The 12,454-nt window shown below is 39.1% G+C and overlaps 1 protein-coding gene across 1 annotated transcript in view; it reads right to left on the bottom strand.

Annotated features, from left to right (window-relative positions):
• The window catches only part of LOC144654850 (transmembrane protein 131-like), a 29,149-nt gene that overhangs the window by 14,119 nt on the left and 2,576 nt on the right, over window positions 1-12,454 (bottom strand). The window contains exons 5-17 of the mRNA XM_078515071.1: window positions 11,877-12,000; window positions 10,880-10,993; window positions 9,950-10,072; window positions 8,915-8,995; window positions 7,364-7,517; window positions 6,527-6,583; window positions 5,922-5,983; window positions 4,436-4,483; window positions 3,879-3,936; window positions 3,088-3,196; window positions 2,027-2,180; window positions 1,187-1,357; window positions 23-127 (exon numbers count right to left, since the gene is read on the bottom strand). Of these exons, the coding sequence (XP_078371197.1) occupies window positions 23-127; window positions 1,187-1,357; window positions 2,027-2,180; window positions 3,088-3,196; window positions 3,879-3,936; window positions 4,436-4,483; window positions 5,922-5,983; window positions 6,527-6,583; window positions 7,364-7,517; window positions 8,915-8,995; window positions 9,950-10,072; window positions 10,880-10,993; window positions 11,877-12,000 (1,360 nt within the window). The remainder of the gene's footprint in view (window positions 1-22; window positions 128-1,186; window positions 1,358-2,026; window positions 2,181-3,087; window positions 3,197-3,878; window positions 3,937-4,435; window positions 4,484-5,921; window positions 5,984-6,526; window positions 6,584-7,363; window positions 7,518-8,914; window positions 8,996-9,949; window positions 10,073-10,879; window positions 10,994-11,876; window positions 12,001-12,454) is intronic.

Raw genomic sequence — 12,454 nt, 5'->3', positions numbered from 1 at the left:
GTATAATTGTTTTCTATTATACCTCTATTGGATTATTGTTGAAGATTTTAAGAAGTTTTGTTCTATTTTCCCCTGTTCCAACTGTACCATAATCAACTACATCTTCCTCCAAGCCATCCACAGCATACTAAAAACAAAAAAAGGTCGAAAAATAACAACATTAAATGGAGTTCAAAAAATTTTCCCAGCTTTTGTTTTCTATTTGACATCTAGTAAGTTACTTGAATTTTGACCTTAGAGCGGTTTTCACTTGAGTGTCGAAAGTAAATACGTTTGCTTTGGTTTTGCATGCTACGCTTAGTGATGGCTTATCGCGCCCTTTCTCCCTCAGACTAAAAAACAATGCCGCGCCGCCCCCTCGCTACTGTTGCTTCGGTTTTGAGTTCACTGGTCAGGCCGGGGCTTTTTTTGGTTTGCCTAACAAACTCTCAGCTGCGGGAGACTGACTGACTGCAGACTGCAGCGGGCGGGGGCGTGTTTCCTTTTTTTCTTGTGTTTCGGGTGGGTGTTCGGCGCGGGGGGGACTTGGCGCGGAGAGAGGTGGGGTCAGGGGTCTGGGGACTGTCGGTGTGGCACGCGCGGGGAAAAGAGTTGCGTTGTGTGATGGGCTAGGGCCCTCAGTCTTCCCATCTACTCGCCACCCCGAACCTGTAAATTACTTACAGAAACTAAAAGAGATTCATTAATTGTGTCCAAGTGAAGTTCTCCAGACTACTGACTGACAATGAAACAGGAGAATTTAACCAAATTTAACTTTATTTTACCAAGCTTGTACAAAAACAAAATAAATTTGCGCCATTTAATACCACAGCATAGCACGCACCGTGAATTTAATCCAAATATTGCAATTTTGATTGGCTAAGATTTTTCTTTGTGTTTTTCTGAGTATAGTACTTATTGAAACAAATGTGCAAGTTTACGTTTTGTACAATAAAAATCATTGGACAACCCTCCAAGTTTATTTTTACCTTAGGCCGCCCGCCTTGGTCGCGAGCAAAGCTCCGCTTTCTCCCTTCTCTTTTAGTCCCAGGCGCGCTTTGGTTCCATTAGTCGCCCTCCAAAATTTATCGCCATGGCGACTAAAATGGTCTTAACTTGGAGGGTGTGGGAAGTTATACATTTCAACCCTTGTGGGTTTCTGATACTACACAGATTAGGAATAGTGAGGAAACAGGTCGATACTAACCTTAAGTTTGCCATCAAAGCAGTGAATAGGCACCGTAAAAATGGATGCATTAGTGTACACTCTAAGAATGGTTGAGAACGCCATGTCTGAACCATTAGCTAAGAACTGTACAAAGAAAGGCGTCACTGTACTCTGAGGCGGTATCATGGCTGGCTTGGTAAAATTTACAATCTGTCGACAAAAGCAAAACGACCATCAATCACAGGTGATAACATTATACATTATCCGAGGGACAGGAGTCTCATCTTGGGTAAGAGACATAACTGCCGTTTTCCTTTCTCCAGAACAAATGGAATATATATTGGGGGATAACCTACATGTGGTGTACTAGCCTCTCATCCAGTTATTCTTTAAAGTTTCTTTGTGCTATCAAAATAAGAGAATGGGTAAGGAAACAACTCAGGGGCGAAGTCAGGATTTTTCTTAGGAGGGGGTGCACCGCTAAGGAATGGCGTAACTGACTTTTTTTTCAGAATACCAGTTGTATTAGAAAGCCGCAGGTCATCTCAGGGGGTTGGGGTGCACACCCCCTGCATCCTCCCCCTAGATCCGCCCCTGCAACTATTTATTTGTTGATTTTACTAAACAACATACTATTGGAGCAGATAGCATGAGTGGGTTCGATGCAGCTTGCAAATTCAGAGTGAAATCTTCCCTGCTGTAGATTTTTCTTTTTTTTTTGTTTTCAAAATTTATCTCCATGTTGCGTAAACTTTGAAAATAAATAATGCTTTAAAAGTGTTTGGGTTTGTCAATGTAGATACATTATAAATGCCATGCATATTAATCAACATAATTTGCATTATTTAATAAACAAGAATTGAAGAATCCAATACTTACAGAAAAGACATTTTCCACCTCAGGTGGAAAGGCAGCATCATAAATTATCATTGTGAAGCTAAATGTATTTGTGATGGGAAGTTCCCTTGACACTGGAACAAATGGAGGCTTTCCTACAAAGAATCTTGTCTTGCTAACAGAATATGCTATTGTCCTGTAATCCAATTTCCAAACAAAAAGTGTATTAGTAGTGGTCCAGTAAAAATGTAGACAATTAAATTACATTTTTTTTGCTCTTAGTTACACATAGCTTGACAGGCACAGAGTTAGCAGTCCAGAAATAAAAATAAAATGGGAATTTGCAGTGGCAATTCCACAGGGTAGCTCTTCGTCCACTGCTCCCGATCAAATTATGCAACCCTTTCAAGTCACTGGTATACTATGGAGTTTAAGGCTCGTGTGAATACCGAGAAAATACAAGTGACAATTAAGTGGCATATCAGTTGTAAAGTATACCACGGGACAGTGTTGTGTAACTATTTTATACCATGTCATTTAGAAAATACGCTTACTAAAATTAATTTCGTCGAGAATAACATCGCAGCCAATGTTGGGAAGGTTGGGTTGAATAGCATCAAATATACAATGGCTTTCTTGTATTCTGATTGGCTGTATTTTCTTTGGCATGGTATAAAGGGCTGTATTACCTTATCACATGAAGTTTTTGTTACAGCAAATTTTCACATTTTTTAAATGCTGAAAATTTGATGCTGCAAAAAATAGAAGTGGCTCATTAAGGAACTATTAAACAAATTCTCGAAGTTCAACTTACAGCGCGACGCGCCTTACCGTGGCCACCCAACAAACTTTTTTACAAGTGTGCTCTCGTAATATTATTATTTGTTTGGCGAACATGCCTCCTTGCAAAGTTGAATACGGTCAAACAGATAATTGTTACATCGTATTTATCAACAAAACGCAGCGAAAACGTAAAATATTACAAGATGACACTTGTAAAAAAGTTTGTTGGGTGGCCACGGTAAGGCGCGTCGCGCTGTAAGTGCCGTGAACCTCTCTAATCTAGCAGCACCTATATTGCAGTAAATATTCCTCTGACTCACCCTTGAAGTATGTTTACTTGATATGGAATTTCAAGTCTAGGAGAAATTTTGCTGTTTGTTTTAACTATAACTTTTCCACTTGTTTGTCTGCTTCTCTTTACATGGAAGGCTGTTAAAAAAGACAATATTACATTATTTTAATCAACTGAATGAAAATTATGTTAGTAATCAGAGCCGTACATAGGATTTTTTCGTCTGCAGGGGCAAGTGGGGGCACTGGGTATTTCTTTGTTTAGTTTTTCTTTTTTCTTCTTTAGTTTTCTTAGTTTTTAAGTTTTCCTGGCTGGGGCAACTGCCCCGCCCTTTTGCTAGGTACAGCCCTGGTAATAATGTACCTGTATATTAAGGCTAATTACAACATTCTTAGATGCAGAGAAAAACTAGTAACACCACTCAGATGTGAAGTATGAAGGAGAATATTCTATAGTTAGGTGGCAATGAGCATTTTCAAAACCTTGCATAATAAATTATTGTGATTTCAGTTTTATTTGTACCACTCAGTGTAGTTGTGTCCACTTCTCAAAAATATTACTGCTCATTTTCCACAATTGCCAGAAAGCAATAAAATTTGAAATTTCATCTAGACCAAAAAGAAACTCGGTGATTGAATGATAAAACAATTATGGGACTCAGTTATCACAAAATACTGTGATTTTACAGTATCTCGCAGGTCAAATTATTTGCCTCACCCTTCGGTTTTGGCAAATATAATTGATCAGCTCACCACTGACAAATCAGGATATTTTGCTCAACCTTGTCAAATAATTGTTAATTATTTTTATTGTTCTAACCAGAATATGTTGCTGTTGCTATTTTGATGTATTTTGATCCTGGCTTTAGAAGTGTGGGCTAATTATGAAAAGAAGGAAACAAGTATTAAATTACATGAAATTGTGGTGACTCACACTCAGTAATTATAAACTTCCACATTTCACATTTACTCAAAAAAGTATTACTCAGAATTTGTTTGTTTGTTTGTTTTGTTTCCACACATTAAATCATTCCCTAATAAAGCCTTTGACTGACACTTCCCACAATTTTCCCCAAAACTCCCGCACTGTGATCAGTTTATATGTAACAGGGCTGCACCTAAAGAGTATGTTGCAATTCGTCTCTGAGGCCTGTCCCCTCGATTGCACTTGTTGAACTGAAGTCACAAATTTTTTATTGTAATGGCCAAATCAAGTGAAAGGGGATTGTTGCATGGGCATTGCCCCTACATATATTCCTGTGTTATATCTTAGGTTTTGTCTCCTTGTGTGCACTGACCTTATAAACCATTAATGCTGTTTTTCATTAATTTATATCTAATACAACATTACAAAAAAGATTGAGAATTTCTACTTACAGTGAAACTAATGGAGAGTGCACTGTTTGGTGGTTCTACAGTAATTGCCTGCAACATAGCACATACAAACAAAATAATTTAGTTAAAACATTAATACCGTATTTATTCGATTAGCGCTCACCCGCGCCCCCCGGGGCGCCCCCTCGGCGCCCCCCCCCCCACCTGGTCACGAGGGTTTGTGGGGCCCCCATGACGAGCAGCTCTCTGTTGCTTTTGCTGGGCGCCCCTCGCCCCTCTCATCCAGCCCGGGCGCCACGGACACTTCTTTTGCACTCCGTTATTTGGCCTAAATGGAGATCGTGGGATGTGAGTAGCTCCACCCCACCAAAGCTTCTGTTAGGTTCAATGGGTATCCAGAAAAAACACACACCCACGGGGCAAACAGCCCCCCCTCCCCCGTCCCTCTACCCCCCTCCCCCCTCCCTCCCCCCCCCCCCGGATTTCCATTTTTTTAAAATCCCTAACTGAAAACAAAGACAATAAAAAGACACAACATTTCATCCAAAAATCCTTGTTTAAAATTGAAACTGGGTCGCGACGGGCAATTCAAATTTCTATTATTTTGATCGCGCGTGTTACGTTTGAGTGATCTCCGGTACACTCCTCGTCCACTTCTTCCTACACAAAATAAGTCTAAAAATATCTAATGTAAGAAAAACAATGAAAAAGTCCTATCGCAAAAAAAACTATCATTCAGTGTCGGCGACAAGGCGGCCTAAATTGGCGTGTGTTAAAGATCGGTCCCTTTGCACTGTTCGGTGACATTACTTGAGCTTATCAATAAACTTTTCGAATAAATTCAATTTTACCTATATGGGTCTGTAGGTCAACTGGATCTTTTGCCTTTCTTTCATTCAAGCTTTCTGCGTATGTCCACGCTTCTTCCATAAACTTTTTCACATTCGATCGTAAGGCATGGATAAGGAAGAGCAAATAAACGCAAAATAATACGCGTAGCAGCAAAAAATCTCGGGCAAAATAAAAAAAGTAACCGAGTCGCGATCGCCTTCCTCGCATTTTTGTTGAGGATGTTGCAAAGCACGGGCTCCGGTGGCCTGGGTACCGTAAAAATGTTCCAGGCGTTGCGTGCGCGGTCGCGACGGGCGCCTGGCCAAAAACTAAGGTAAACTGAAGCATAGGGTGCACATAAACTGGAAGACTAAATATTTTCCATGCAAACTTCTTCTTTTAAGTAGAAAAAAGGTGAAAGTTAAAAGTGACCCCGAGGAAGAATTTTAGGTTCAGACCCCCCTCCCCCCGGATTTCCCGACCATAACCCCCCTCCTGCGAGAATTTCCAGTTGCCATCCGTCGGGGAGGTGTGTATTTTTTCTGGAATAACCCAATGTTAAAAAGTCAAGACATAATTCCCAAAGCAACTACATTCTATGCAATCCTGAATTTATTTATCAATAATCATAATTATCATCATTCTTGTTAACTGCCTACTGTAGAAATTTAAAGAACGAAAGAGATTAATTTATTACCGAAATATGAACTTGCTTATGACCAGCATTAAGAAGATATAATCCAATACTTTTAGGTTCATCTGAGAAGAAAAAGGCAAATAAAAAAAAAATAAGTACTAACACATGCAAGCAGTGCGCACCAACACAGCAATGTTTACTAGCCTTTATTTACATTCTGCAGCATAGCAGAGCTCTCTGATTGGTTGATAAGCAATAAGAATTTAATTTGAGCAAATAACAGCCAAGAAGACACTGCGTAACCTCTGTAATGCTTCCTAATCAATACAATATTTTTCGGCTTAAACCCATTAAATTTTAAAGTAGAGATCACTTTCATCGATACAGTCAACTCTCTCCTACACAGACAACATTGGGACCGGCTCCAACTGTTTGTCTTAGAGAGGTGTCCGTCTTATAGGCAGTTTAGTTACAGTAAAATAACTGAAAAACGGCAGGGACAGGACCAACAGCAGGTGTCCATCTTACAGAGGTGTCGGCCTTATAAAGGTGTCCGTTAAGAGAGAGTTGACTGTAATGTCAGTGCCAAAATGTTACCAAGCGGGCTACAACATTGATTTAATAAATGTCAGGCTTATCTAAGGTTTAAAATAATGTTGGCTTACCCATTGTTCTAAGTGTTCCAAAGTCTAACATGTCAGTGGAAGAAAAAAGTCCAGGTGCTGAAGGGGAAAACATTGCAAAGACGCAGAGAATTAGCATTGGCCACGTACATTGTACCATGTCAATATAAAGAAACAAACGATTATTTGGACTTGTTCTGTGATCACATGAACCATCTTTGCAAACTCCCAGGTTAAATCTCAGTCTCTTGTAAGGTTCAACAAATCTCCCGGATATGAAGGAAAGTGCTTGAAATAGTATATGCGTTTTAACACTTATTTTGGTCAATTTAAGAAAAATTTTTAAATACTTGACACAGTTTTGTGGTGGAATTATTTTACTCCACTGTTGGGTTCAAGAAGAGGAAGTTTCCTGATCTCCCAGATTTTGACTTTTCTTACTCAAGCCCAGCTCACCACTAGTCTCTCGTAGCTCAGTGGTTGGAGCGCCCAACTGGTATCTGGGAGGCCATGAGTTCGATTCCCATTGGCAGGGCTGCAAGTAATTTTTTTCACTTCAAAGGACATATGGTCTACTAAGACATGGTGTCTTAGTCGGACAAAACAAAATTGTGGTCAAAAGATTTTTATTGGTTGTTGCCATAGATGATTTATTATCAAAAAATTGTCCGACCACACTTGGGATTTCATCAGACATGAGCAAATTTTGGTTGGCCAATGTCCGATGCCCGACTGTTATTTGCAGCCCTGCACCAGGGACTCAGACTTTTTCTTTGTCCCACACTTACAACATAATGAACATTTCCTCTTTGTTATTTTTCCTATGTTTTTAACTCTGCGCACATAACTACTAGGTATACATCAAAAAGTGTTTAATACCTGTTGAGACTTCTACTTCAACTGGTAAAATAAGCAGCTCTTGAGTAGGTGCTGGTTGGCTAGCTTTAATGCGAATAAATGCCGTGTGATTTGTGGCTACTCTTCCAACAAAGCTAACTCGCATGAGTGCTTTAGTTTCATAAGGTGGAATCTCCTACAAGAAACGGGTAAGATCAGACAGTTAATTTATTCATTTTAGAATATGAAAACTACAAAACAACGTTTGAACTGCCACCGGACAAAGGGATCCCAAATAAAGAGCTTCCCAGTAAGAAGATATTTTTTCAACCTTTAGTTGCTCAGCTTCAGTTTCTGCAGTGGGCAAAAAAAACATTGCTTTCTGCCTAGATGGGATGCTAGTCCATCACAGTCTGCCCCTTGGCATTTTGACAGGTTCCCCCCCCCCCCTCCCTCCCCCCAACAACAATCTGCCAGCCCTCATTTACAGGGATGTAGCTAGGAAAACACTAAGCCGGCTTACCAACAAGCCCAGCTGGCTTTTCTGGCCTTGGCAGCTCTAGAAGTCTACCTATATGTCTTTGTATTCATGTGAAATTTCCGCCAGCTTCAAGTTCTCTTTCAGCTGGTGAAATTAGCCAGCACCCAGCCCTTAGTGACATCCCTGCATTTATACATGCAGATAAATAGTAGCAGTGTGTGGAAGTGAGATGTCTTGTCTAAGAACAACTCAATGAGTGGGGAGAGAGGAGGTACTCCCTATAGTCATCTGTACTGGGAGGATCTGCTTGAAAAGGATAGATATTTCACGAGTTTGAGTACAGAAAAGGCCCCGGGGGGGGGGGGGGGGGGCACTCCCATACATGAGCTATATAGGTGTGTGCCGCTGTGAAGGGTATGGTTTTCAAGCAGTTTAGTCTGGGATAGGGTATAGAAATCAGAGAGTTTTGGTCTAGAAAAGGGTAGCATTTGCCGGGAAACCGATCGACGGTATGACGAATATAGTCCATAAACTCGGAAGAGAAAGAGGCTTTCCTAAACGTAAATAAAATCATCGCGGCATCGTTGTTCACAGATGGTTTTCCATTAAAACACTGATAATGATACAGTTCTAACAAAATGCAAGTCTGGGAAAGGGTAGGGATTTTCAGTGTCTAGTCTAGTATAGGGTTGCAAAAATCAGCTGAACATGGTCTGGTATAGGGTAAGGGCTTCAAATTCCCAGCGGCACACCCCCACCCAAAAATGTACCGGGTGCCCCCCCCCCGGGGAAAAGGCCTAGGTAAGGAAAACTGTCATTTAGGTATTTGAAAGGGCCTAATATCTCAGAGACCCACTGAATGGTAGATCCATCTTAGTATTTTAAGGGGTTATTCAAGTGAAAAATTGAAAAAAAAAAGAGAAGCACTATCCCTTATGTAAGTATACAAAGGGGTAGTGTGTTCTTTCAAAAGTATAATGAAAGGATTAAGTTTTCTGGCAACATTGGTTTATAAAAGGGTAAGTGTTCGGACCATGAGGGAATTGTCAACTAGATTGGTACATGTAGTAAACATCTCGATGATTCCAAGAAATGAAGGATTTATCACAAACCCAGTGTTTCTGTGGTGCTTCCTCCAAGCCAGAAGGAAGTTCTAAATGCAAATCACCTCCACTTGAATACATTTCTATTACCTGCAGTAACAAAGATAAGGAAATCACATCACATTGGAATTGAACAAAACCAGTCCAGCCAGTCCCGAAAGATATTACAACCAGTAATATAAAAGAAAGTCATTGTCCAGTTCTTTAAGTCATCTGCAAACATGTAAACAATCTAAAATAATGCCAAGTACTTTTTTTTTTTTTTGGGGGGGGGGGGGGGAAGGGGTGATGCTTTCTTTTTAATTTATTTAGGTAACGCACAATCTACAAAGTATTTTTGGTCTCAAGTTAAACATTAACACTTTTATCATTTATGTTTGTTTCAAAATCATTTTTTCGGTTAGAGATACAAACACAAAACCAGACCTACATATGATAGGGCTGCAAATATATTTTTTTTTTTCACTTGAAAGGACAGATGTCCTACAAAGACACCATCTTGGTCAGACAAAAATTGTGGTCGGACAGATTTTATTCATTGTTGCTGTAAAATGATTTACAACCAAAAAATTGTCCAGACATCATGTTTGACCACACTTGGGATTTTGTCAGACATTAGCAAATTTTGGTCAGCCAATGTCTGATGGCCAACTGTTATTTGCAGCTCTGTATGAATGTATGTGTTGTGGTTCAATGCTGTCCTTGATTCACATTTTATTTTCCTTTGTTCTTGGGTATAGTATGATAATGAGTTTAAAACAAAGGAAAATAAAATTTGAACCAAGGATAAAATTGAACCACAACATAAAATATATATTTTTTTAAAAAAAATTCAAACACATGATTTTTTGGGAAGTGGGGTTACTGGCAGTTGTGGATTATGGGGATAAAAATCTTTCAATTGGATCTAGTTTTGGCTCTTGGGGATTTGGGAGGTATTAAATTACATGCATGGCTTAATTCACACCTTTTGTCATTTAAAATCTGAGTACCCCCTGGGTCCCAAACTAACAATATCGAGACTGCAGCCACAAAACTACTTACTTGTAGAGGTGAGTCATAGGGATTATGCATATTTATTACTGTAGAAAAACTAAAGTTTAGGGGCACTCTTGCTCCTAAAAAAGGACGCAATCTGTATGGATTTGGAAGCCCCACTCCAAAAACCTGAAATGATAGAAAACAGATAAAAGTTGGATAAAGGACACAAAAAAATCAAACGAATAAAACAAACTCAAGATAGCTTACAACTACACAACCCTCCAAGTTAAGAATCTCATTATTTAGTCGCCATGGCGACTAAAATTTTGCGCGAGCTGGCGAATATGGTCTAAATTTTAATGTTAAGTCGCCAGCCTGGCGACTAAAATTGAGAAGAAGGATTGAAAGCGTGAGCTCAATTTAGCGACTAAAATTTTTCACTGGCGACCAAACTTGAACAGTTAGTGGCCAAATGGCCACTAACGAAAAAAATAGCCAACTTGGAGGGTTGCTACAAAAGCTGTGAATCTGCATATATTTAGCGTTATGGGCAGAACACTATCTGAAATGTGCAGTTCCACACAATATTCATACCCACCCCACAGAAGGTCATTGGAAATTCCGAGGGGTGGGGGGGGGGGGGGGGGCTCGAAAGCCAAGATTTTCAAAGCAAAGTATGGGGCTTAACTGGAATTTCCAGAGGGGTGGGAGGATTCAAACCAAAAAACCTTCCATGGGAGGGGTATGGATATTTTCTTGAACAACACAATTTGTGGAGAAGTTGCTTTTGCTGTATAGCAAGTAACCAACATCTTGTACAACTTAAGCTATATTACAACAACAACAACATGGCAAGACATTTTAGTTCCAACAAAAACATTGCCCACTGTAACAGTACATGCATAAAGTGAAGAAAAGGCCTTACATTTGACATGCACGTTTAGAGCTAATAAATTATTATTCAATATCTGATTTCCTGGCCATGCATCATACCTGATAGGGATAAACTCCTTTGGAGGTGTGAATAAATAACGTATTTTCTACATTTCCAACTAGTCTTGCTAAAAACACTATTTCAAATGTTGTATTTCCTAAAGCTTGAACTACCTGCAAACAAAATGCAAAAAAAAAAAATCTGTTATAAGCAAATACCACCACAACAACTGAATAATTTACTAGATGCTGTTTGTGTTTCCTTTCCATAAAGTGTTGTTACCAGCTATTGTTTGTTGTTGACCAGTATAATACACAAAATATATGGAAAAACATTATTTGTTTACTGCAAAGATCTGAAAATTAGAGCTGTTTCCACATTGCATGAGAAACTTTGCAAATGTCAAAGCAATCAGAACTAAACGCTGTTTAACATTCAAATAAAGGTTGTAAAATTTCATAAAAAATAAAGTGATTTCAGTTTTTTTTTTAAATTTCAGTACTTTGCACCTCAGACAAACAAACAACCAGCAACCACCATGTGGGCTGGAATATAAACAACCAGTGTCCCAAAAATTCCTGGAAGCTGCAAAGTAGCATGTAAATTTGACAGTTTTGCAGTTCCTCACTCAAGGGAAAGGTTCACTCCACTTGAAGGCCTCATGGCCAAGTGGACAATGCATACATGTTAGCTGGAGCTCTTCTCAAATTCAATACAACAAATAACCTAGTAGTATTATTACAATTTTATTATCTATGGATGGGATGCTAGTCCATCGCAGGTTACCCAACAGCAATTTTGTCAGGTTGCTAAGAGTTTGTTGATGATTCATCATTTTCTTATGAATATAATATAAGTCTTTGACTACAATACGTAATTGTTGCTAAGGAAACCATACCCACTAGAACATGAGAACCAATATTTTTTATTATGCTTACGATCTTTATGTCGTTAGTGGGTACTAAAACTACCTGTAAGCAGTGTTTCGTTACTGACACCTTTTATAAAAGTGAACATACCGGTATTAGTTTGTCTGAAGGCCAATTAAGAACTTACTTTTGATTGAAAAAAGGAAGCATGAAAATGTGCAGTGCTACCAGATATAGATTGCAGTTGTAGATTCTGCTCTGTATGTGGGTTTATAACTGACACTGTTCGTATGCTTGGCATACCCACAGATCTGAAATGAAATTATTACAAGCCATTAACCATAATCATGATTTCCACTACGGTGAGATAATAAATCAATAAGACACAGTTGTAGTCTGATGTTATATAGTGCAGCCCTTTGACCTGCGCACTAGCAAACCACCATAATATATTTTTGAAAACATCTGGAAAAAATCTGGCCAAATTTACAGGGTAACAGGAAAATGAGACCTCAATATACATTCATACCCTGTTTTCGGTGCATAGATAGGTATTAATATTACCAGTAGCCCTGCTCACACCCATACAAAAATACAATCAAGCACCGTTTACCATGGAGAAATGGCTAAGTTACCCGTAATTATACAGTACATTTGTGTTAGCCCTCTCATCGCAATAACAATCAGAGGTGAATTTTTCTTACTCGTCTGTGGGATGACAAATTTAAGGAAAATCAAGAACTTGCATGAAAAAACAATCTATGG

This window comes from Oculina patagonica, chromosome 5, assembly GCF_052425735.1.
Source record: "Oculina patagonica isolate OP01 chromosome 5, crgOcupat, whole genome shotgun sequence".
In the NCBI taxonomy this organism is placed as follows: Eukaryota; Metazoa; Cnidaria; class Anthozoa; order Scleractinia; family Oculinidae; genus Oculina; species Oculina patagonica.
Note: the sequence above shows the minus strand (reverse complement) of the source record. Positions and strands in the feature narration are given on the sequence as shown.